The sequence below is a fragment of the Sinocyclocheilus grahami genome, unplaced genomic scaffold, assembly GCF_001515645.1.
Source record: "Sinocyclocheilus grahami isolate Dianchi unplaced genomic scaffold, SAMN03320097.WGS_v1.1 scaffold95.1, whole genome shotgun sequence".
NCBI lineage: Eukaryota > Metazoa > Chordata > Actinopteri > Cypriniformes > Cyprinidae > Sinocyclocheilus > Sinocyclocheilus grahami.
In genome coordinates, this window is record NW_015505274.1 from 917,246 (window position 1) to 944,432 (window position 27,187).

The window sequence follows — 27,187 nt, forward strand, 5'->3', positions numbered from 1 at the left end:
ATCTACATCACTGTGTGGGAAGATTTGCATAACACCGCCCAAATGTTCACGCAAAGAAAGAAGGCGTAACTTTGATTCTTGCTGTAGTATTGTTGCCGCCGCCGCCATGTCGTGGAGACGCTGTGTGTTTCGTTGTGACTAGAGTTTCTAGAGAACTAGAAATCAGTGGTTAAGTTGTATTTACAACACTGTTCCAGAACACTTCAACCCAAATATTCAAGTGTGTGCAGCACATTTTATGGAGGACTGTTTCCTGAACCTGGGAAAGTAGCCTGCAATGCGTCTACACACAAAGGCTGTTTCTATAAAGTGGGGCAATTCCAACTTTGCAAGGACAGTCTGGTGATTCTGACTCACAACCTGTAAGTACGTTTTCATATTTAAAGAATTTGCCACTGACGATTCAAACACGAGATTTGAGCAGTGTAAAGTAGCGCTTGTTGTTTGTCGTTTCTCCGATCACAAATGCAGACATGGTTTTATGTTTACGCGGCGCGATATGCAACGCAACGTGTAAAAAGACAGTATAAGTCATTATAATCAGTAATTATGTCCCCACTGGATGCAACAAATGCCTCGATTGTAATGGGTTTTATTGTTTATTTGTGTCATCGCGCCGGGACACGGCATCACAGTATGGTAAAGCCGCCTTTCCACTGTCTCCGACGAATGACAAGCGACAGACCGGAAGTCATTCATTTCGAATGGAGAGTAGTGCGGGAGCTGCGTGGCGTTCCGATCATATGCGTATGCGGAAAATTCGGATCTTATTTGAGCTTTGGATGCGTTAAAATATTTGAACTTCTGTGGCTAGAACGTATGCGACCGCCCGACCGACCGGATGTGATGTATTCTATTAAAAACTATGAGCACAAGGTTAGAATTATTCTTTAACATTATTCTTTAAACACTATTTCTGTAAAATGGTGCTTTTGAATAATTATGGCAGAAATAATTATTTTATAATTATTAAATCATTATTTATGTTGATTAGCCCCATAAAACCTACTATGTTTTTATTTTGGTTGTCATTTGTTTTGTGACAATACATTCATACATTAATTGTATTCATTAAAATCATTAATTTTACCATGGTGAATATGCCGAGGTAACGGTTGCTGCACGACCAATTTGAAAGGACTGTGCGACTGCCACTAGGGGGAGAAATGCGACAGTCATGTCCGAATGTCGTGTGCAGTGGAAAGGGCGTAACAATTCCGTCACAAGCTTGAGGTATTCGGCCAATCACAACGCACTGGATAGCTGGCCAATCAGAGCACACCTCGCTTTTCAGAACGATGAGCTTTGTAAAAATCTACACATTTCAGAAAAGCGAGGCATAGAGGAGCATCGTCCCAGGTTACGTATGTAACCATGGTTCCCCTTCGGGAACTCGAGCTGCGTCGGAAAACGCTAGGGGAATGCCTTCAGCAATACCAAGCTCTGAATCTTATGTGTAATCAGTCGAACGATGGGCGAGACGTCCGCGGCGGGTGACGTCATGACCAGTAAGCTTTAAAAGCACATGAGGTGCCGCCGGCGCTAGCTTCTTAGGAGTGAAGCAAGCTCTAGTAGGGATGCCGGAAGTATGGCCTTGCAACAAGATGTCCACGCTGCCAGACTTGCAAATCCCTGACTGGTGTGAAAGGGCACGGCTATGGCAAGAGAACAGAGGGGCCTGGAGTGGCTCGCAAATCTAGGTCATAGAACCTGACGAAAGTGAGGGGCGTAGACCATCCTGCAGCGTTGCAGATGTCCTGCATAGGAACTCCTGCCAGAAAGGCCTTGGAGGCCGCCACACTTCTTGTCGAGTGAGCCTTGACCCCCAATGGTGAGGGGAGATCAGAGGACTCATAGGCAACAGTAATGGCATCAACTATCCACCGGCTGAGGGTCTGCTTGGAAGCAGGATGACCTCTCTTAGGGGGACCATAGCACACAAGCAGAGGGTGGAGACATGAAAATACGCATCTTTTAGATCTATCGTGACGAACCGGTCCTCGGACCAGATCTGAGACACGACCTGTCCGACAGTGAGCATTTTGAACTTCAGACGCATGACTGAGCGGTTCAATAGCCGCAGATCTAAAATTGGACGCAACCCTCCATCCTTCTTCGGCACGATGAAGTACCGGCTGTAGAACCCGGACTCCCTGTCGAGAGGAGGGACCACCTCGATGGCCTCCTTCCTCAAGAGAGTATTGACTTCTTGTTCTAATACCAGAGCCTGCTCTGGGCCCACTACTGTGAGAAAAACCCCTTTGAAAGTCGGCGGCGGAGCGCCAAACTGAATGTGATAACCTCTTTCTACAGTCTGCAGGACCCAATGAGATACATTTGGCAGTAGCTTCCACTGTCTTTGTAGCTGCTAGCTGGGTGCCCTGAAGCGGCGGACCGGCAGGAGTTCGCCGAACTAGCTGCTTGAGAGACCCCCGAAGGGGTGGCGAGGCTCTCGGCTCCGCTACGTTTTCGGGCGGAAAATACAGAGAAAAACCTTCGCTGGAGACCGCTGCTCCCTGGCACGCTGGCCGGGTTGGCAGAACGGTTTCCTGAGGGCGCTGAAGAGAGACGGACACCGTGTAATGCGGTGCACCCCGCTCCTCCCCAGTAGGGGCCGCCCTCAGCAATCCTGGCTTTATGCCTGTCAGGACCGGGGAAATTCAAACAGGGGAGCGCGAGAGGCAACGCTCTGTTTTTGGGCCTCCCTATATGAGGAGCTGGTACCCGGCTGGGGCTGCTCCCGCCCAGCAGCCCCCAGAGCTATAGAACGGCGAGGGAGAAACCGCTGGAATGCCGCCGCCTGTTTACGGGCCTCCTGGTATCTGTCGACGACCGAATCGACGGCGTCGCCGAACAGACCAGAAGGCGCAAGCGGGGCATCCATAAGGCAGACCCTGTCCTTCTCTTTCATATCGGACAGGGTCAACCACAAATGCCTCTCCGCCGCCACCAGAGCTGCCATGCTATTGGGCGGTCTCCTTGGTGGCGCGAAGGGCTAGATCAGTGGTTCTCCTCAGTTCTAAAATGTCATCTGCTTTGACTTGCTCGCCTTCATCTAGCTCATTTAGCAAGTCGGCCTGGTACGCCTGTAACACTGACATAGTGTGCAGACACGCACCAGCCTGACCTGCTGCCGAGAACCCCTTGCCCACCAGCGCTGAGGTGGTTCGCAGCGGCTTGGAGGGCAAGACCGGAGCCTTCAGAGACGACGCCGCACCGGGTGACAGATAGCTCGCAAGCGTCTGCTCTACCCGGGGCATCGCTCTGTAACCGCATTCACTCAACCCCGCCACATTTCCATAATAATCAGAGGCAGGGACGAATAAGCGGGCCGAGAATGGTTTCTTCCACGATCTCAACACCTCATGGTGTCACCATGATCGTAGGGCACTTGTACAGTTTAAAAGAGAATGCACACTTTGGTGGAAATGCGTAGAAGAGTCATGGGCAATGTGTGGAAATATGGCTAACATTAAAAATAAATGTTCAAAAGTTAATCTTAAAAACATTTTAGGCATTGCATTGATACATTGTATTGTTAGTCATTTGATTGATGTATCAATACACATCAATGTATCGTTACACCCCTAGTAAGGATTAAATATTTGTCTCTCTTATAAATGATTTTTACTGGCAAACTTAGATGTATGAACTCTTAAAGAGGCTCTGAAAAGTTTTTTTTTTGTGTGTGTCAACATGACCGCCAACATAAACAAATTATGACCATTTATATGGCACTAACACTATTCAAGACATTTCTAGGAACACTGGCACATAATGTCTTTGCTTTTGCCATATGTTGATGAGCTTTGCCATTGTATGAACGTCTCTTAGGTACTATGTGTGAGGTCTTCAAACATTTTTACTCCTTGGGCTGGGGGTTCAGGTCAGCTCTAAGAATTTCACAGCCAGCTTGTTGTCATCTGAGAGATACATGCTGAAGTGCTCCCAGGCAGTTTAACTTCATGGGATACTCATAAATTCTGAGAGGCCACAAAACAGTTGGAGAGTGTTTGAAGAGCCTCTGCCTCTTTGATGACAGCACAAACAGGCAGACAGATTGACAGGCAGACTCAAACTCGATGAATTGGACTTCACAGCTTATGCTATATGTTTTTGATTCACTAAAAATAATCAATTCATAAGAGTCATTGGTTTGTGAATCAGACTACACTGTTTGTGCTGTGTGTTTCTGATTCACTAAAAATAATCAGTTCAGAGTCATTTGTGTGTGAATGAGACAACACTGGTCACGCTGTATATTGTGTGCAGTCTGCAAGGACATTGAGATGTATAGACATTTTCAATTAATTGGCAATGCTTTGTTTAATTCCCCAAACACAAGTTGTGAACCTCCACAATGATTTTGGGATAATTTCTTTAAATAACTAAAGTAACAATTATGAAACTTGCAGAAGTAGTATCCAATTTAAATTTTTTTAAATCTGTAAAAATGACCTATTGAGCAGCCATTATTTCTTTCTTGGAAATATGCCTCATTAACAGGACATTAATGAAGACTTTGGTCATTTAGTAGGCAGGCATTGTGTCTGCCTCCTTTTGTGCTTTTTTTTACACCACACCTCATTTGGCAAGCTGCCAATAATGTACATGAGCTTTCACAAAAAAACTACTCAGTGCATACTGTATAAACAAGACCCAATGTGAACTCACTGAACTTCACTGTCCTCACACTGGGCTGTTTTGGGTGTCTTTTCTTGTTTCCAAAAAGTTGGCTGACAAGTGAAACTACAGTAAATACGGTGACAGCTGCAGCAGCAGTAAGTTAGAAAAAAGGCATGCAGATCTTTTCATCTGAACAAATAAATATCTACATATTATATATATATATATATATATATATATATATATATATAGAATTGATAATAGTCTTAACAAATCTTTGCAGAATTAAAGTAGTATTTATACTGACATTATCGAAACTAAACTAAAAAGCTGTGTTTAGTTTGTAGTAGCACAATCCAAGTTGTGTTAGCGAGGTATCCAGATTCATCAGCCAACAGCTTAATCTGCTCAGATAATGTGTTTTTTCTTAATTGAAAAGGTTTGTTTCATATATTAATGCTGCACAGCTGTATCCACCAGATGGTGAGAAAATGTATCAGTGTATCAGCAGGCTTGTAAAGCTCTGGGATCAGCGAAAAACTCCCCTCATCTGAAATTCGCAAAAGCTGTTGTAAGGAGCAATACAGAGTATTTCGGAAAGACTTCCACTTCAGCTAAAAGCTAAATCCAGGAAATTAATTATTCAGTATCAGCACAAGCGATTCCTCGAGTTAGGCTTTCTTATGGGAATTTTACAACTTCTAGATGCCTGACTTTTTTTAGTACTGTTATTTTATTATTGCACTGAGGCTAGTCTAAAGGAATTTAGTGCAGTAGTTGGATTCGGCATGAACAACAATAAGGCCTGGGGCCAGTCTGAGTCAAAGAAACAGTGTTGTTTTGCTCCTAAATCGTACATTATTTGATCTTAATCAAGTTTGACTTGGTGATTAACTTGTCATCCAAGATAGATGTTTTTTTTTCCAAAACGTGTGTGATTTTATTGCTTTCATGGAGTTTTATTATAGCTGTATAATTGTTTGGAAAGATAATATCACGGTGTGTTGACGAAGAAGATGAATATATTCCAACACAAAGTTTAATCACAATAATCCACACAAGAGATAATCCAAAAGGGCAGGGAAACACACATAAATGCAAACGGTGACCGGACCAGGACTGAAAAGAAGAGGGAGAACTTATACAAGAACTAAATGAGGGAACTAATGAGATAATAAACAAACACAGGTGAACTGAATGAACTAATCAAAGGAAGACAAATACTAGGTCAAGGGAACTAAAATGAAAACAAACTTAAAATCCATAAGTGACAGAAGTATTAAAATATAGAATATAAAATTTAGAATAAAAATCTATAGAATTTATAAACTGCAATATAAATGTAATATTTAGTTTATGGAGTTTTTGAATGCTCACCAAATCTGCATTTATTTGATCAAAATACAGTAAAAAATAATAATATTGTGAAATATTATTACGTTTCTTATTGAATAATTTAAATATTATTAGTTGAATATTTTATAATGATATTACAGTTTAGTTTCACATGATCCTTCAGAAATCATTCTAATATGCTAATATCATTCTCACATGATATTTAAAATAAAAATATTGTTTGAATATTTAAAATATAAATCTTTTGTAACATTACAAATGTGAATGTCTATATCCATTTATCAATTTAATGCAATTTAATATAGTACATTGATAAAAATAAAGTTTTTTTTTTGTACTGGAGCGAGTGAAAATAATGACAGGGCGAGTAAAAGTTATTTCATAAAAATTATTAAAAAATGTTAAGCTATAACTCAATTATAGAGTTCTGTAATTGAATTATAGGTAGGGAGTTGTTTCCCAAAGACTCGTAAGAAATGTTAGTAAATTAACAGAAATCATTCGATGAGATTTGCTTGATTACTAAACAGTTTTTCAGTTAATCATGATTCTTGTCAGTTATTTTGTCCTATTGTTATTGTTATCGTCCACTATCTGTTTTTCTCATTTCTTCTCCCTTTCAGTCCTCAATGTGGGTGGCCTTTGCTGAGTCCACACAGTCCTGATCCTTCATCGCTGTGTGATAATTAACTAGAGATCATTTTCATATCGTCCAGGAAAACAAGGGCTATAAAATGTTTTGTCAGCTCCAGAGTGGCGCAAAATTGCATGGCCATTTCATCCTCCAGGTGCAAGCCTACTTCGGCTCCAATAGAAGCAGGCAATCACTCATTGTAACCAGTGAAAGCAGCCCCAGTCAAAGTGGTGTCTGGCTAAAAGAGGCAGGCTTCCTAATGAGAGCTCTTCAGTGTAGCAGGGGAATGTGCTGTAATATCCGATCTCAGCCAAAGAACAGCCGCTATAGATCACTGCTGCTACAGTATGGAGAGTGATTAAACAGCATGGCCTCCGAGAACCTCCAAACTGCTTCACACACGCCGTGTTTTCATTTGCAAACTTATCAATGTGATTATGTCACAGGCCAACAAGACAAAGTGTTGTAAAAGAACACACATGACCCACAAATCAATGGTGCATGTGGTGAGCATGCACAGGATATGCAAATTTAGCATTGTCTTGTGCATTTTAAGGTACAGTTCACCCCAAAAAATGAACATTTTGTAATTCATTATTCACCTACATGTCATTCCAAACCAATTAGCTGCCATTTCTGTTTGTGAAATGCAGAATGAAAACTTTTTGAACATACTTTACTCAGAATTTTTGCTGAATCTTTTTTTTTTCCCATACAACAACAATTCGTAGTGACCACATCTATCCGAAAAAGAAAAAAAGTATGATTAAAATTGATGGATATTGATGCATAATTGCTTTAAAGCTGTGAAATGCATGCATCATTCATGACTTCAGAATAGTATCTATAGTATCTATTTGCAAGCAGGACAAGTTTAGGCAAGTTTAGACATCTGTGTTTGTGCAGAGTATTTTTGTTTTCCAGTAGTAATCTGAAGAGATTACGTCTTATCTTCTTGAAGGTAACTTTCCCCAGAGTTGTCAATGATTCCAGCAGCGTGTTTCTCTTTCATTCATAGAGCAAATAGTAAGCACCACTTGATGGATCTCTTGGGTTGAGTTGCGGTCTGACCAAACATCTGTGGTTTGGTAAATTATATGATTGAGGTTGTGTTGTTGTTTTATTTAACCATATGAAATCTGATTTTGATTTTAAATGACAAATTATTTCCACTCCTTTGAAGTAAGTTTTTAGATCATCATTCTCCTCCTAACTACTTCAAGCAGCGAGCAGCTGCACAGAGGGCTTAGCACTATGAGATGCATCTCTTTGATTTCTTTTGAAGGTATACAGCGAATACTATAATGCGATTTTCATTCCATAAGTGATAAATGCTAAATGTTTCTTTTCCTATTCTGCATGAATATATTAATTCACACTTTAAATTAGCCTGCTGACAGAAAAAAAATAATACTGTATGCCTCTTGTATGATTTTTAGTTTCTGAATTAAAATTAATAAAAAGAAAATATTTTGTAAGTCAAAATATCAGGGTGATACACATGTCCTTATATCACAATGAAAAAAAAACGTATTAAAAGAATGATATTCTGTATTTTTAAATTATATATTTTAACTGCTTTACTGCGTATTAATATTTGAGAAATGTTTGTCGGCTAAAAATTGAAGGTTCTACATGACAATGTAAAAAAACATGGGGAAAAAAAAGCAGGAAATTACATCATAGAGAGTACCCCTGCAGACCCTCATGACTCTGTCAGATAAGGTTAGTTCAGTTTGTGGGAAGTAATATGGTGTGACTCCCCCCAAAATCTGATATGTATGAATAAATAATTCATATTTGCAAAAAAAAAAAAAAACGTATAAACATTTCAAAACCATGTTCACAGAACATTTTTTTTTGTATTCCACTGCACTACTTTTCCAATGTTTTGGATGGATGTTTTTGACTGTTGCACTCACTGCTTGTGTGTTTTGCAGCATCTTGTGTATGACATACCTTCTAAAAACACAGCACTCGTGTTAAAATATGTTCAACAAAAAAACGTGCCTCATGTTTTTTAATGCAAAAACACATTCTGTGTGAATGGCGCCTTATGTGTCATTAACCCGTATGGTAATTTGGGAATGAAAAGAAACTCTGAACAGATGAAAACCTACGAGTGCTGATAGAAACCAACCCATTATGATTTCAGGAAGTGAAACTGGTCACATTTATAACCAGAGATTTTGGCTGCTTTAGTGTTTGGTTACCGTCTTGTTTAACTGCCCGTGTGCTTCCTGAACATTGTCAGTGTTGCACGCTCCCACTTTATTGACTTAAGAGTGAAAGGCTCGGAGCTGCAGTGTTTTCCCACACTACTGTGGGGTATCCCGCACGGGAATAGTGATTATGTCATGAGCTACCACAAATTCCAGCACAGAGGCTTGAAAAATGTTGTTATCGTCCGAAAACACCAAGACAGGATGATGCTGTGACGAATTGCAACGTTTGAGCTCCAGGTTTTTTGAGTTACTACGCATATGCGACTATAAAATTTCATTTGAGTGCTGTCTTCTTGTACCATGTCTTTGTATGCTGCCGTATTTATAAAAAGTTTTATGTGTGCAGCTTTATTTTTAAGAATGATCTTCTCTGAGTGTTTTTAGTAATGCACAAAAGCTCAGGTTGCTCAAATAAATTATTATGATTTCACAAACAAACAGCCTCGCTGTAAATTCGTAATGTAGCCACAAGACATTGATGGCTAAATTGATACTTACTCGATTTAATGGGCAAAATATCCTTTCCTCGTTGTGGAAGCCAAGCCAACGGTCTACCTCAGGAGTCACTGTGGCTGTTAAGGATAGCAGCAGTACTCTTTTAGCTTTGCTCTGCCTCTCCACAACAAACATGTCTTAGAAAAACACAGCCACAAGACCACATTGTGGGCCAAGATCTTCCAGCTCCTGCCTTTGGGGGTTGGCTCAGACTCCGCATGCAGTTCTAGCAAAGTGTCCTCTGGCACTCGGCAGTTCTCACACCACTGAGGCTCTCTGACCCATATTTGACTGTTTGGGAAGTCTGCAGCTGGTGGAGCTTGTGGGGTTTTAGAGCCTCATGGTGGAGCTGATTAAGTCGAATATACCTGAACCAGCTGTGAGGCTTTCCGCACACTGCGCGATCCCTCCAAGTTTGAGTTCCTACAGGCGGAAAGTTAAAGCGGTGTAAAGGATCTGAGAAGCATATGTGCGGACAGAGGTTTAAGGGTTGATCTGAGTCGCGATTAAAATGTTTTTGTTAACCCGAGCCCCATAAGCGGCTGGGTCAATAACAGGAAGATATTTTAATTATTTATTTTTAGAAAGAAAGGGAGTTAAGGACTAGTAATGCAGACAGATAAGCGTATTGCCGTACCTCCCCCTCTGCCTCCCCAATTGATCCTGTGCTCCCTCCACCTCCATTCTCCATCGCTCTATTATTGGCGTTTCACTGTGAGGTGAAGATAAATAGAATGAGAGAGGAAATGCATTTTATGGGATGAGGGGGTCTTGGGTCATTTGGGTGGTCCTTCCCAGCCTGATCCCAGCACAGATGATGACTAGATTTTTGCGCTGTTTCAGCTGAGTCTTGCACTTCATGTACCTGGAGGGTTGTATTACAGTCATGACGAGTGCCGAGAGCACACTTTGTACTCTACCTAGAGTCACATTACAATAGCCATCCTTTCTTAGCATCTAATCATTGGTGCTTGAGGATGAAAGGGGACAGTTTGTTTCGCATGAAATCGCTTAAATTAAATGTAGTGAGTGCTTATCGCCTTATATAATGGCAAACACTACAACTGTCTTATAAACACTCATTCCAAAGTAATTTTCCATCTCTCAGCTATAAATATTTAAAAGTGTTAACGTAGGTAGAGGTAAGCAGGATTCTTTTAAAGGTATAATGTCTTTTCTTTATACTAAAGGGTTTTGTGTTATATAATTGTGATATAAAGATATTATTGAAAAAAGTGTGCACATTCAACTCAAGCCAGGAACTGAAGCAGGACTCTACTTAGCAGTTCTATAATAAAGTGCTAATATATAATGAAGTGATAAATGATAACAGTTCCTGTCATGTTTTGTTGAAGTATATAGAAAGCATCTGAGCAATTTATCTGTTCACCAGTGTCTGTTTGGCAACAGTACTCTAGCTTGTAATCAAGCTTTTTTCTTTAATAAAACATTTGAAAACCTTATTGAAACATATGTACCCTACCATTCAAAAGTTTCAGTGGTTGTAAGGTTTTTTAAATGTTTTTAAAAGAAGTCTCTTATCCTCACCAAGGCTGAAACATTTAGAAATGTTTTATGTTTTTATTATTACTATTATTATTATCATGAATGTTGAAAACATGCTGTTTCTCTTTTATTTTATTTTATTTTTTCTGTTATAATTTATTTATTTTGTTTTTTATAGAAACCGTGACACTTTATTTTCAGGATTCTTTAATTAATAGAAAGTTCAAAACAACATTTATTTTCAATTTTTGTAACATTATACATTTTTACTTTGGTTAATTTAATGTGTCCATACTGAATAAATGTGTTAATTTCTTACTGACTTCAAATTTTTGAATTGCAAGGCCCCACAACCTTTTATTCAACTACAATTTTAAGAATGCAAGCATCGTGGGGTTGGGTTTCACTAAAACACCTTATAATTTACATCCTGCATAAGAGTTTAAAAACATACTAATAGCCCTTGTTTATGTTTTCCAGGGACTTAAAGCCTGATGAGAAGTACACCTACCACGTGCTGACAGTGTCTAGAAGAGCAGAGAGTGAACCATCTCCTCCTCTCTCTCACCAGCTGGGCTCACCCTACTGTGGAGATGGACTCATCCAAAAGTGAGTTCACTCTCTAAACTCTCACTGCATTCCATATATAAATATAATGGAAATGAAAAACATATCCTTGTGTTTATTGCAACCACTGTGGGCAACAATGGTTACAGCCATGTTATAAAAATAGATAAAGTTTTGTGAATAAAACAATCAGTAATGCACATAATTGACAGAATGACTCATTGAAATGACTTTGTAGCAAAATTGTATAAGATTGTTTACAGAGGCTGGTTCTTGAATGAAATGCATTTTGTTTTGCTCCATTTTTCTTGTTTTGAGAAAAAGCCTTATTTTATTTCTTATTTTGGTAAAAGCTGTTTTGAACCATGTAAAAAGTAAAAAGTTCATTTTTGATTTATTTAAAAGCAGCCTTGTGGCAGCAAGGTTATTTGTGTGATTTAACTCTTTTGATGACTTATGCGTGTATGCCTTTCAGATACCTTGGAGAGCAATGTGATGACATGAACTTTGCTAATGGAGACGGCTGCTCAAACCAGTGCAAGAAGGAGCCGTTGTTCAACTGTGTTGGTATGTGACCGTAATCTATAGGTAGAAATGTTAAAGGAGTAGTTCAAATGTAAATTAAGTCATTATTTACCCTCTTGTCATTCCAACCCACATATAAAAAAATTCTGAGGAAAACAAATGTAGAATTTTTGGAGAATCTTGGCCCAGCTCTTTTCTAAACAGTGACGGTTCATACTGACCATGTCTTTCAAAGTTTGACTGTTTTTTTCACACAAAGCTATTGTATGCTTTCAAAAAGTTTGGAATGCAGTGCAGTAGTCTTATGGTCTTATACTGTATATATATATATATATATATATATATTATTTTTTAAGTTTTTAGTTTTTTCGCTTTGCAGAAAATGACTGTATGTGTCATTGTATGGAAAAGAGATGCATAACAATTATTCAAAATACCTCCTTTTGTATACGCCAAAAAAAAAAAAATAATAATAATAATGTGTGTTTGGAATGACATGAGAATGAATAAATAATGAGAAAATTTCATTTTGGGTTGAAAAATTCCTTGCTTATTTTTAGTGCTGTTTCAACAGCAAAGTACAAAAAAGTAAAAATATAAAGTGTAGCATCAGTTTGATTGATGTTTTGCTCCAACAGCATTTAGCTGTATTGCTGATTACTTCTCAGTGCTCTATTGATGTCAGTTCTGCCCGGTTGCCCAGCCATCAATCTCATGGCTTCAGCCTGTCATCAGTGTCACAGTGTCCTACACTGACAATGTGTGAAAGACCAAGAAAGTTCTGTTGTACTATCCCTTTATAGCACAAAACTTGTTAGCTGGTTGTGATGTTAATGGAGTGCTTTAAGTTGTAAGCTGATCAGTTCTGTCAAAACAATTGGCCACATAATTGGACCCTCTTAGGGACATTTAAGTCCCCTCACAAAAGACTTTACTCTTTGCTGTAGAGCTCTAAGATCTGCCTAACGAGCACTAGTGAACTTTTGTGTCACTTCTTCCTGTTAGCAGTAATGCAACAATCCCCTTTTCTTCTAAACGTGTGGACAGAAAGCTGGAGTGGAGTAAAAAAGACAGAGAGAAGAAAAGGAGGCAGCAAAGAAGAACAGATAAGAAGGGCTTTTGAAGTTCGCTGTTGAATGTAGCCAACATTCATCTAGCTGAAGTCTTGTCTGACCTCTAGGACACCTCTGGAAGTCTGAGGTTGCACTAGTACCTGACAGTGCTTAATTGGCAGTTCCGCTTTTTTTTGGAGTAGGTTCAATGAGTTCATCCTTCACTGCCTTAAAGGAACAGTTCAGAAAAAAAAATGAAAATGTGTAATTTACATCAAAAATGCAAGGGGAAAAAAAGAGAAAAAGCAACATAAAGGTCACAGAGAAATCATGTCCTCTGTTCATGAATGAATCTTTTTTTTTCGTTGTAGCTTTTCAACAGTGCCTTGACAGTGTACGCTTTCATTACGTGATGTAGCCTATTACAGTGTCCTCAAAATTCAAGATATGAGGATAAAAATACCCCTGTATCAGTTTTTGTCTTGTATTTAATTCATATGATATATTCTCCCAAAAATGAAGCATTCACAAGGGGGTTTTCACAGCAGTGCCATAGAAGAACCATTTGGGTTCCCAAAAGAACCTTTTAGTGAATAGTTCTTTTTTTACTTTTCTAATTTTATATTTATTTAGATAATCAGAAACATACATTCACATATCAATACAACTAACAACACAACATGCATACAGACATTGTGCTTTTACATTGTGTGCATATAAACAAAGACAAGAAAGAGAAAATAACATCAGTAAATCATAAGCAAAACCTGACAGCATCAGCATCAGTTTATCCATTTACAATTATACTTGGTTTTGTAAATAATTTATGAAAGGACACCATATGGCAGTGAACTTAGGAACCCTTTAAATTAAGTCTTATTTTTTCCAAATTCAGGAATTGTAACACATCTCTGGCCCACTGTTTAAAAGAAGGGGGAAATGACTGTTTCCAATTAATTAAAATCAAGCGCCTTGCCAAAAGAGAAGTAAAGGCGATGCAGTCCAATTCACTTTTTGACAAAGTGTTATTTTCACATACAATACCGAAGATGGCAGTTAAAGGATTTGCACAAACATATTTACAAAATATTCTAGAATAAGATAAAAAAAATATGAATATGACAGACTAGGAGTGAATAGTTCTTAAAATATTTTTTTTTTTCTTATTGTGAAGAACATTTTAATAATCTAAAGTACCTTTTTCCATTGCAAAGAAAATTTATTGCAATGGAAAGATTCCATGGATGTTAAAGGTCCCCTGAAGGGCCTTGAAACACGCAGCATTATTCTATGTGGTGACGTAATTTCAACTGAAACAGGAAGAGAGGGCAGGACATATCGAGCAGCCCCGCCCCCTTTTTAAAATAGCCAATAGCGTTTTGTTTATATCTGCTCAGGCCAGAGCCTTGAGCTCAGTAAAGCCGCATTTGACAGCCACTGTCTAATAGATTACCCACTAGATTCAATATGAAACTCTTAGTAAAACAAAATAGTGGTCATAATCATGCTGAGGCTGTGCAGTTGTAAAAGTTTTTAATATATGCCGACTTGCACATATGATCCGCTCCGTGCGATCGCGTCTCTGGACTGGAGCCAAAGTCCGGATCAGACTGCGTGCTGCCATGGTTCGCGTGAAACAATGTGAAACCAGACCTCATTTTCACCAATTGAAAGCATATTTACACTGTCTGAAACGCTCCCTATGAAATACTTTGTGCACTACGAACCATTCACTGTACAGGAAATACTGCACTGTGAACAAGTGACTTAAGCGTCTATTTATAGGGTGGGCGCTTCGGATTCTAGAGAGCATTTGATTGGTCAGAAGATTTGATGAGAAGATGAAGTACGATGTGACTTCAAAAAAATCGTTGAGCCATTTTGCCGGAAGTGACTGCAAGCTTTGAATGCTTATATCTTATAAATGCACATTTTGTCACTGTTTTGGAGCACACTGCCTTATAGATAACCTTAAGACTAACATATTGATACTAACACCCAAAAAAACTTTAATTTTGATTTCATGGGGACTTTAAAGGTTCTTAATGGAACCATCAATGCCAGTAAAGAACCTTTATTTTTAAGAGTGTAGTTAAGGAATATCACACAAGTAGATGTGCTGTAAATTATATGGATTTTTTGCAACAAACAAGTTAATATTTTAAACAAAGCCACAGCAGAACAGTTGCAACATGGCGTTTTGTATTTGGTTCCTGAAAGAATCTGCATTTTTGAATGAATCAGGTGAGTCAATAGCGCCTTTCACACAACAATACCAATAACTTGCCGTAAAATTACCGGAATGACTTTACTGGTAAATACAAATATGAGCAGTTCACACAGGCAATGACGTTCCGTCTTTTTACTGGTAAAGCACCATTCACACATCGGTTTCAAATTACCGGTAAATTCTGTGACATCATTAACCGGAAATTACCTCTAAATGGGTGCGTGTCCCGGTGTTGTGTTTGTAAACATAGAGGGGTTAATGCGGTCAGTGTTTTTGTTAATGCTTTCATTTTTGTGTCAAAAGTTTACATTCATGCAGCTTATTTTGGCCCAGAGACATCCTATCAGACGACTTCAAACCGAACTACACAGCGCAGAGTAAATGCGTCATCTGTATCAGAATGTTATGATTGGCGTTCTGAACTTGTACGTGCTCATACCGGTAATCTTCATTCTGCGTTTACACAGAGCAAATTACCTGTAATTTAATGGTAATGTTACAACTTCTCTTACCGGTAAATTGCAGCAGCTGATTTGCCAAAACCTATTGGCGGTTTTAGTTTCACTTTTAAAGGAATCATTCCTTTTACGTAAAATTTTGTAAAACATTTAGAAAAAATAAAAAATATCAAGATCTCATTTCCTTTGTCAACATAGCACACCCTAAGTCTCTGTTCATTTGTTCATTGTAATTGCATGGAAAAGGTCAACCAGTGCAGTGTTCAAAAATTCATCTTTTGCATTTCACTGAGAAAAATAAAGTTAGGTCTGGAACAACATGAGGGTGAGTAAATGACAGAATTTTTAGATTTCGCCAGAACTATTCCTTTAAATAATAGTCACTGACATTCAGCACATTCTCCTTGCTTTGCTACATCAGTTTTTTACATCTTCGTGTGGAAAGTTGGAGCTTTCTACAGTATGTCACTTTGAACAACGTCTCAATTTTTGGTTGGCTGCTTTGTCCAAAACAGCAGAGCGCTTGACAGAAATAAAATGTCTTATCTCAGCTTAGTGTTTTGTGCAACTTACATTTATGTTGAACGAACCCCAAGACAAACCTCTGATCTATGGTTACGTCAACCCTGTGCTTCTTGATATTTTCCAGCACTCTGTTTTGAAAGTGTCACGCGAACTGTACACGGTAACACAGTATTAATAATACTTTTTTAGCACAGGAAGTGATGTGACAAGGTGCAGCATGGATCCTGCTGCCCTTTAAACATAGTAGCTTCCTCTGACTGATGTACTGTGGCTGCTGTGCGCCTGAGGATGCCTATAACTTTACATAGTCTGTCCTTGTTAATATTGTTTTGTAGCTTGTCGGGGAAAGAGTGTTTGATTTGATAAGTGCACATCTTGCAAACTTGTTTCCTGACTGCTGTTTGCAATGATTGACACCTCGTAGCTGTTGATTACCAGGATGGCTGGACTGAACAGGCGGCAGATCATTGCAATTCAAAGTGTGTTCCCTTAGTGTCAGCTATACGCATTCAAATTTTGCTGACACCTCAGGGCCTGGGCAAAGACAGGAACGGGACACATCAGGGCACAAAACAAAGATCAAACAACACAAATCAACATTTTAAAAAGATAGACCTCTAAAAAGAAGCTTGAAGTCCTTCACCTGATAATGGTAGTGGGATTTTAATTGAGGTGATCAATTTGCTAGAAATGCGTCTGGGCTGCTGATACATGAAGTACAGTCATAAAAGATAATCAATCTGTCATCGTGAATGATGATTTATGACTGTCCTTGTTTTAAAGCCAGTAAAAAAATAGACCATGTATTAACACTGTGAAGTAATGCCAAGTAAAACAATGAGTGCTCTAAACAACCTTTATGACAAACTAAACAGAATGTCCTGTACTCAGCTAAATTAAATATCAGCGGTTTTTAATCCCAACAGCTAAAATTAGCAATGTTCTTTTTCTTTTTTAAGATATGTTGTTATAATTTTAAACTGTTAAAATGCCAACAAGTTATTACTTACCTACAGGAACTATATTTATTTGCATATTATTCAGACTGTGTAAATGTAATTTATTTGGCTGGTCGAAAAGTTTTTTTTTTTACTTTTAATTTATATCAACATGTACAGTAAGTGAGTTCATTTAATCATTTACGTACCCACACAGTTATTAATGGATATATACACTGTATATATACTGTAGATAATTGCTTTGAAGTAGATGGGTGGAGGGTTTCTATTGAAGTCGTCCACCACCTGAAACTGTCTGAGAAGCACTGGGATAAAGTTAAGGACATGAATAACTGCTACCAGCTTCAAACAGTCTGCTGATCTCAGCATTTGAAATGGGCTTTTGATGCAGTGGTTCAGTATTGCTCTCATACCAGTTCATCTCTATCTCTCTCCTCTGAAGATGAGCCCAGCTTGTGTTATTTCTACGACGGTGATGGTGTGTGTGAGGACTTTGAGCGGGAGGCGAGCGTAAGGGATTGTGGTCTCTATACCCCGAGCGGCTTCCTGGATCAATGGGCCACTGCGGTGCAGGTGTCCAATGAGGAGAAGATACACTGTCCAGCGGAGGTGGCTGTTGGATATCCTGCAGTGACTAAGGTGAGTATGCTTAAAGAGGCACGTTTACAAGCATACCCGCACATACGATGTGTAGGATGTGTTAAAGACCTCAGTGTTAGTGTTATTTATAGACCATTATAGTTTGTTTGTTTTTGAAAACTTTGAATGTTTTGAACTAACTTTTATTTGTATATTTTTAGTTTTCTTTTTAATTCAAGTTTAATTTTTAGTCATGTTATGTTCTTTTATTATTTTCTTTCTTTTTTTAAATATTTCTATTTAGGTTTAATTTACAATTATTTCAGATTTAGTTTTTATTTATGTCCAGTATAGCGATTTTAGTGCTTCAACTTAAACTTATTTCATTTAGTTACCGAGGCAACATTTCTAATTTCTACGTTTTCATCTATTTATTTTATTTTATTTCAGCTATATTTCAGAAGGAAAAGGGAAAGGAAACTGCTCGTCAAGCCATTTCACGGGGTCTTTCAAAGAGAAATGTTAGCGTATTAAATGAGCAGTTATTATTTATGAACACAAGTGGCTCTTTGACTATGAAGAACACAGAAGAATCTCAGATCTAAAATATTATATATGTCAGACTGAACTGCAGTTTTTCACAATAAATGGCTGAGAAGCAGATTCTGTTAAAGAGAGATTTGAGACATTGCTCTAACCCTTCACACATGGAAGTGGTAAAGAATTGGCTCTTTCTGAGGGACGTCTAAAAAAAACGTTGTTTTACTCCCTGGATATTTCAACATGATACATTTGTAATTTTACAGTTTTATTGGCCATATCTCCTCCTCCTCTCCCCCCTCTCGTGATGTTTGTGGAGTGCGAGTCTCCTGTGCCCGAAATCGTGCAAGCTCCTGAATTAATCATGTCACAAAACTATTACATTCATGCTGTGCGCAACCTAAGGATTTATGGCACTGAGAAATGGCCATTTTTCACAGTTGAGCTTGAACCTCATTGTTGGGAGAAAATGCGTATTGTGGCTCATAATGGGAAATGATGGCACATAGGTTACAATGACTTTGAATAGTTGGTATGTAGAGTTTGCACTTTTGCTTCACAGTCTCGCAAGTATTTTATATGAATGTAAATCAAGGCCTCGTTCAGCTTGGAAACAGACTTGCAGCTTAAGTGAATCAGTTGGTGATCGATGTTAGCAGCGTGCTGTATCAGAATGACTAAATGCTTCTTCACTTACTGTGTGGCGCAGAGGCCAACAGAGATGCAGAACGGACTGCATATAGTAGTGTACTTGAATCAATGGAGGGGAGGTGGAGGAGCAGGGAATGGTGTCACTGAGGATACTGTGGCGTGCTGAGAGAGAGCGATAAAGAGAGAGAGAGAGAGAGAGAGAGAGGAATCTCATGAGACTAAGCGAGGAGTGCAGAAACGAATATCCTCTCATTCTCTTTTTTTCACCCCATTTCTTTCTAAGTCTCTTTCAAGCATTACATCAGAATTCTCTAGTTTTGCGGCTAATTTTGTAACCGTTTCATTCAAATTTTATAAGGCATTTAGAGATGAAAAAGATGTTATGAATCCCCCTGCTCCAGTCAGCTGTCTCCCCGCAGAGCTGTCTTAGTGAATGAAGTGAGTTGCCGGTCTCTCGGTCTGATTCATGTAATATTACATCACCTCTAGATCTGTGAACTGTAAGATGATTCCACTTTGAGAGACAAATTAATTTCTGTCCAGAAAGATTGTCCATGTACAATGTAAGAACAACTGCTGATTAAAAAAAATTAAGGAAAAAAAAAGCTATTACTGGCAGAAATAACTGCATGATATTACATTATACCAGTGTTTCACAACCTTTCTTTAGTCGCGGCACCCTTTGGAAATTTTAACAAATTTGTGGCACCTTACAAAATTAATTTTGTCACAATATTTGAATTTCTAACTTCGATATGATACTTTGAAAAGTAGATATTCGGTACAGCAGGGAAGAACTGCAGAATACACTGTCATACAGATATTTTTAATATTATTAAAAAAATGTTGTCCATCAATGGTGGCAATCAGTAGGCTAATTTCTAATGAAAAGACCAATTTGTATGACAGATTTTAATGTAGGCTTTTATTTATTGTGACATAGCTAGTTATAATGGTAATTAAACAAAATTTTGCTCAATCAGTGTATTTTTGATTTAGGTCTACAAATGAAATAAATTGCTTTTTAGTTATTCAGGTAGGTCTAACACAGTAGGGCTATTAAGAGATTTTTTTTTTACCAATTATCCAAATAATGTTTAATCCTCGAAAGCTTTTATTATCAGAGGACACATGAGCATAGCGGTTAGCAGATCAATGAATGAGAGGGCAGCGTTACCAGAGTTGCCCGTTTACCACACCTTGTTACAGCACAGTAGGGCTATTGCAAACAGAAACAATACTGTACTACATCGATGTTTCCAGTCAGCTTGATTTTTGAGTGGACTTTGCTGTTCCGATGAGCATGAACGGTATATGAGTGGAGCACTCACATGGGCTGTGAGCGACTGAGCGGAACACACACACACACACACACACACAGAGCAGGATAATACCATACAGTCTATGGATAATACACACACGCATAGAGCGGGATAACACGCAGAGCGTCACACCACGTGAAAGTGAATCCTGAGCGGTGAACTAATTTTCGGCAGCCGGAATTTCAGTGCATCTCTAATTATTAGCGACATCAGAAATGGATATTATATAATAGCTGCTTTTATGAACATTTTAGCAATTTGAAAATATTTTACACGGCACCCCTGCTCTCGACAGACGGCACCCCGGTTGGGAAACACTTCATTATACTGCACTGCAAAACTCATTGTTTATCAGAATGTTGACTTGTTTTCCATAAAAATATCTAAATGCACAATTTACATGAAAATAACTCAAAAAAAATGTGTATGTATATATATATATATTTTTTTATATATTTTTTTTTAAATATATAAATATATATATATATATACTATTATAGTTAACTAAAACCATAAAAACATGTTTATTACTATTTTTAACTGAAAAAAAGTATTTTATATTTTGCTTTACATATTTTATTTCAGGTAGTAGCCAGGGCAACATGTGTGATTTTTATTTAGTTTAACTACTAAAAATGGCAAAAACACACAACAACATTACTAAAACTTTAAGTTTAAAATGAAAATAGAATACAAATAACAACTAATTCAAATATATCTCGATCAGTGATATTTTAGTATAAATTATATATACTGTATACACACACACATATATAACAAATCATTTGCTAATGAGGTACAAAAAATAAAAGATAAATGTATGAAGGGGAAATGAGGTCAGCGTAAAAGCCAGACAGTTACCGGCACACCTGTACTGCTGCCCGAGCAGAAAATACCCTCTGCATATCACCCCAAAAATCCTGGGGACGTCTATTGTGCAGGTTTAGGAGACAGCTTAAGCGAAAGCACTGCTGTCCTGATCTGCTCCTGCTGCTGTTACACATACACAAACATTGAACACATGATTAGTGCCATTCACTCGGTGAGGAAGCGTGCAGCTCTCCAGTGTCACCTAGCGTTGCAACACTGTCACCCCACATTTGGGTTCAAGGGGTTCAGTGAGGTTCTCTGTCACAATGTTCTACAGTGAAATGAAATACACTCGATGCTATTCACCGTGAAACAAGGGCGAAGAGTTTAGAAGACTTGGACTAGGAGTTAGCTGTTCAGTTAAAATACCACTAGAAAGGCATTTAGATCAGCATTTATCTAAAATGGTCTATTAAAAACAGGCTTTTACATGAAAACTGGGTGAATTTTCCCTTTGAATATAGACTTGAGGAAAATGAGGAAAACAATAAATGTTTATGTTAATGTCAATAAATAAAAAGCAGCATAGAAAAACGTGTGTATTTACTTAAGTGTGTATTTACTTGAGTATAATTTTTTGCTCTGCCCTGAAAAAAAAAAAGATTGTGATAATGATTAAAAAATCAAATTTTCAGCTTTTTCGTTGATAAAATTTCCTAAGCTGCCTTTAATGTCAGAAAACTGTTACTGGCAATGTACAGTACTTCCTTTCGAACCAACTTGACCCTCCCTGAAGGCTTGTATGATTGGTGAACTTCACTCTCACACGGAGAGTCAAACCTCTTCATGGGAGTAATTCTGAAACTCAACAGTTACTAGAGTTCAGGGCAGTTTTGATCTCATAGTTCCCAGAAGAGAGTGGTAGGTCAGTTCACCCTTTTCACCCGGATTTTCTTTTAGACGGATCTGGAGTGGTACCTTAACCTTAACCTAATTGTGAGCTTCTAGATGGTCTAATTTCCCTTTTCATAGTGGACTGCAGGCTTGTAGCCTCATCATTACATCATTACTCTGTTTTAGTGCCTTTATGTTTGCAGTCCAAAAATATGCTGTAAAGTTTGAAGTTGGTAAGATTTCTTTGTTTTTGAAGGAAGTCTCTTATACTCACCAAGGCTGCATTTATTTGAAAAAATACAGTGAAAACAGTAATATTGTGAAATATTATTACACTATAAAATTACTGTTTTCTATTTTAATATGTTTTAAAATGTAATTTATTCCTGTGAAGGCAAAGCTGAATTTTCAGTTTAATTTACTCCAGTCTTCAGTGTCATATGATCCTTTAGAAATCATTCTAATATGCTGATTTGCTGCTCAAAAAACATTTTTATTGGCCACATTCAATAAGTAACTAAGGAAGAGGAAAAACAGTAAATATCTCTTATGTTTGTTTGCTTAGAGCTGTCAGTCGAAGGTGTTTGACCTGTCACATGACGTGTCTCAGTACGCTTGGTTTCCTTGTGAGGAGTCTCAGCAGCACAGCTGGACTTCACAATTTTGGCTGAAGGTAAGAGCATGATAATGTATCTTTTTGGTTTCAGTTGAACAGATTGATGTCATGTCACATCAGGTGCATAAATCTATATGATCATGTGACTTATCATGATTTCACCAAGTAGTAAATATTCCTGAAACAACATTCTTATAAACCAATCAGATTTTAGGGTTAGGGTTTGAAACTAAAACAACTTTGTTATCAATCTACGGGTTTCAAGTAGTCATGGAAAACCTATGCATTTTTAAATAATTTTAACATTTTGATATAAATTTTTCTGCTTGAATACTCTTTGTAAGCACAATTTCAATAAAATAATTTTTTTAAAATCTATGTCCAGTAATCACAAATGACTGGGAGAGTCAGGGGAAATTCATTGGTCAATAGGTGTAGGAACCCTGAACCTCATTTCCCTAAAAATGTAAGAGTTAGGATAAAGATTGGGGTTAAAAATAAGTTTGTTATTGTGTTTGATCAATAAAAGATTTTGATCCAGAAGCACATGCTACTTGGTAAAGTCACAATTTTCAATTAAATGAACTGACTGTCAGTGAGGTTTTTAAAAATTTTGTTGTTTTTTTTCTCCCAAAAGGCCTATTACGCCCATCCTATGGTGGCTGCTGCAGTCATTATACATCTGGCTGCTGACGGAACAGCCGACATCGACCAGAGACAACACAACATTACTGTTCAGCTGCTGGACACTAAGGAGCAAACCCACCCTCTCGGTCAGTCTCAGCCCAATCTCGATAACATTTGAACACACTTTTTACCCCAAGCTGTATGTTTCTAGAAAATTAAAATGGAAGTTGATTTTTGTACTGTATATTTTTTTGCCACGGTTGAATGGTTTTAGGGGACTGGAGGCTGAGCTGCCGGAATAATCCACTGGTGATTCCTGTGAGTCATGACCTGAGTGTGGCCTTCTACCGGACAAAAGCCATTATAGTGAGCTTCAGCTCTCCTCTGGTGGCCATCTCAGGTGTTGGTCTGCGCTCCTTTCAATATTTTGACCCCATCACTATAAGTGGCTGCCAGAGCAATGAAATCTACAACCCCATGGGCCAAAGGTGAGGAGATAAATCTACCATTGCTCCCTCTCATGTCAGTGTAGAGGCTAAATGTTTTGCCAGTCCACAGCGCATAGATGTGGTCTTAGATCTGTAATTATAGTATTTGAATTTTTTTTGTGTATCATGTTATGATGTCTATTGCAGTAGTGATAAGTTTTGACGATATGTTGATGACACATTTATTTAATCCTCTATTGGACATTGCTATTTAATAAATTAATTTTCTTCACTTTGCAAGCACATGATGCATAAAAGATGGCAATAAAATTATTAATAATAAAGGAATGTCTTTGAACAAAAACCAATAAAAAAACTTTTCTTGGTCCCGCTATATCCTTACAGTCAACAGCAAAGCTTTTGTTTTTCACCCATTAAATGATTAACAATTGTTAGTGAGAAAATTTTAAAACTTTAATTTAAACACATTTATAGTGATAGACATTATTAGTTTGGTATGAGAGATTGCATAGATTTGTTTTCTTGTTAAATAAAATTGTGCAACAGCGGTAAGGATTCGGATACACTACTATAGAGTAAATTCTAATGCATATTTTGTGTTTTTTATTTAGATTTTTATTAACCTTTTTTATTAAGTAAAAATTTTAAATATAGTTTAAGCTAGAGGCCAATGTTAAATTCTGTTTTTGTACAATTCAAGTCTTTGATTAAGTCTTTTGATTAATTTATTTCCATTGTCGCATGGATTTGCTTTCATAAGGCAAGAGTGTTAAAGTAAACCAATTGTCGGTTCCCTTTCAGTTGGTCACTCCCAGTCACATCTGTGAACGACGAATTGGGATCTCGCTTAAGAGAGACCAATCCACTTCTAGTGTAAACTAAACGAGCCAATGCACATTGGCATGGAATGATTGCATCCAGCTGCCGCTGATCACAGCGTGAGCATAAAAAGGCAGCCGGTGCAACACACACCAGGTTTTCGCTTCGGAGCTGAGCGACAACATCGTTCTGCTCCTACCAAACTGCTTCGTGTGTGACGAGTCTAGCGCGCTCCTGGGAGCTTTTTGTGTTGGCGGATGGCGCTTCAGCGGTGGTCGTTCCTGTGTCGAGTGGGTTGCGCACTTCAGGCTGCACTACCCCCTGTCGTGCTGCAAACGGCCGTTTCCCCTGTGCGTCTCAGCACGTAAAAGAGCATTTTCATAAAAGAGCAAATTTCTCTAAAAGAGTACAATAAGCGTGTGCGTCTTTGTAAAGACGACGTATCGTCTTTTTAAAGATGCCATTTCACTCGTGCGTTTCTGGATGCGGTCGTTACCTGGTGCCGGGTGATGGTCTCGATCGCTGCCTCACGTGTCTGGGCATTAAACACGCTGAGGTAGCGTTCGCGGCTGAGTCATGTTCCCATTGCGGGAAGATGATCATCTCGGAGCTGCGGGCCAGGCTCTGTTTCCTCCAGGGGGGCGGAGCTCCATTGCCGCTGCTGCGATTTTGTGTTCGTCCTGGCGGCAGCCAGGCGTGGACTACTTCGGGCAGTAGCACGGGTGGTCTGAGGGTTACAGTGGTGGCAAACCCCTCAGGGAACCAACCCTCGGGGGACCATCGCTCCTTAAGCGCTTCACAACCAGTTGAGCCGCCAAAGGAACGTGCTGGGCCCTCTTCAAAGAGCGTTCCAGCGGTATCCTTCAGTGCTCCTCCCGACGACCGGATGTCGATCACTGCATCGGAGGGAAAGCTCTCTGAAGAGGAAGATTCGGCTGCGCTGCCACCCTCCGGGATGGTGGCAAGGCCTTAATCGAATACAGAGATGTCGGCTATGCTTTCCCGGACCGCCGAGAGGGTAGGGCTCGAGTGGAAACCTCCACTGCGTTCCGGGCCCTCGAGGTTGGACGATTGGTTTCTCGGGGTGGCTCGCACTGGTTCTCAGCACCCCGCCTCAGTGCCTTTCTTCCTGGAGATGCATGAGAGGCTCACCAGCTCACCAGGTGCACCTTTTACTTCCGGAAACTGACCTGCTGGTTCCTCCTCCCTCACCACCCTCGACGGTATACAAGGGTACAAGGGTCGGAGTGGTCAGTTGCAATGCAATTGTGTCCTAACACTGCCTCCACCTGGCAGGGCGAACCGTGTCTCCCCTCCCGGGTCTGTAGGTACTCGTCTGGCCTGTCCGGCGATGCTTATACGGCCTGTGGAGAAGCTGCCTCCGCCTTACATGCTACAGCGTTACTGCAGGTTCATCAGGCCAAGGCACTGAGGGACCTGCACGAGGGTGGTCATGATCTGAAAGTTCTGAAAGAGCTCCGAACCGCTACTGGCCTCGCGCTCCGAGCGACGAAGGTCACCGTGAGTTCACTGGGTCATGTGATGTCCACATGCCGACAAAGTTGGGTTTCTTAATGCCCCTGTGCGACGCGGTCGAGAGCTTGGCCCAGCAGCTCTCGGCTGCACAGAAGCAGACTGAGGCGGGTCGCCACACCCTGCCCCGGCGGGCAGCTGCTGCCTCCACCCGTCCGCCAGCTGCAGCGCCCCAGCCTGCTCGTCGCCGTGGGCGGCCCCCTGCATCCACCTGCTCCCGTGCCGCATCCGCAGCAGCCTTCAGCAAGCGGCGCCGTGGAGCTGGGCGTAGGCAGGCCGCCCCACCCATCCAGGCCCCCGTCAAACCTGGCGCTGAGCGAAAGAGCAAGAGGCACGAGTGACCCGGAGAGGGAGGAAGCTGCTCTTTGGGGGGATGGGGGATGGTGAGCTTTTTGTGTTGGCGGATGGCGCTTCAGCGGTGGTCGTTCCTGTGTCGAGTGGGTTGCGCACTTCAGGCTGCACTACCCCCTGTCGTGCTGCAAACGGCCGTTTCCCCTCCCCTCTTTCCGTCTCAGCACGTAAAAGAGCATTTTCATAAAAAAGCAAATTTCTCTAAAAGAGTACAATAAGCGTGTGCGTCTTTGTAAAGACGACGTATCGTCTTTTTAAAGATGCCATTTCACTCGTGCGTTTCTGGATGCGGTCGTTACCTGGTGCCGGGTGATGGTCACGATCGCTGCCTCACGTGTCTGGGCATTAAACACGCTGAGGTAGCGTTCGCGGCTGAGTCATGTTCCCATTGCGGGAAGATGATCATCTCGGAGCTGCGGGCCAGGCTCTGTTTCCTCCAGGGGGGCGGAGCTCCATTGCCGCTGCTGCGATTTTGTGTTCGTCCTGGCGGCAGCCAGGCGTGGACTACTTCGGGCAGTAGCACGGGTGGTCTGAGGGTTACAGTGGTGGCAAACCCCTCAGGGAACCAACCCTCGGGGGACCATCGCTCCTTAAGCGCTTCACAACCAGTTGAGCCGCCAAAGGAACGTGCTGGGCCCTCTTCAAAGAGCGTTCCAGCGGTATCCTTCAGTGCTCCTCCCGACGACCGGATGTCGATCACTGCATCGGAGGGAAAGCTCTCTGAAGAGGAAGATTCGGCTGCGCTGCCACCCTCCGGGATGGTGGCAAGGCCTTAATCGAATACAGAGATGTCGGCTATGCTTTCCCGGGCCGCCGAGAGGGTAGGGCTCGAGTGGAA

The 27,187-nt window shown here is 39.9% G+C and overlaps 1 protein-coding gene across 1 annotated transcript in view; it reads left to right on the top strand.

Moving 5' to 3' along the window:
• Positions 1-27,187, top strand: part of LOC107587665 (pappalysin-1-like) — a 120,120-nt gene that overhangs the window by 52,405 nt on the left and 40,528 nt on the right. Inside the window, exons 8-13 of the mRNA XM_016275524.1 lie at positions 11,323-11,451; positions 11,885-11,976; positions 17,601-17,797; positions 22,520-22,627; positions 23,208-23,343; positions 23,472-23,685. Coding sequence (XP_016131010.1) covers positions 11,323-11,451; positions 11,885-11,976; positions 17,601-17,797; positions 22,520-22,627; positions 23,208-23,343; positions 23,472-23,685 — 876 coding nt within the window. The remainder of the gene's footprint in view (positions 1-11,322; positions 11,452-11,884; positions 11,977-17,600; positions 17,798-22,519; positions 22,628-23,207; positions 23,344-23,471; positions 23,686-27,187) is intronic.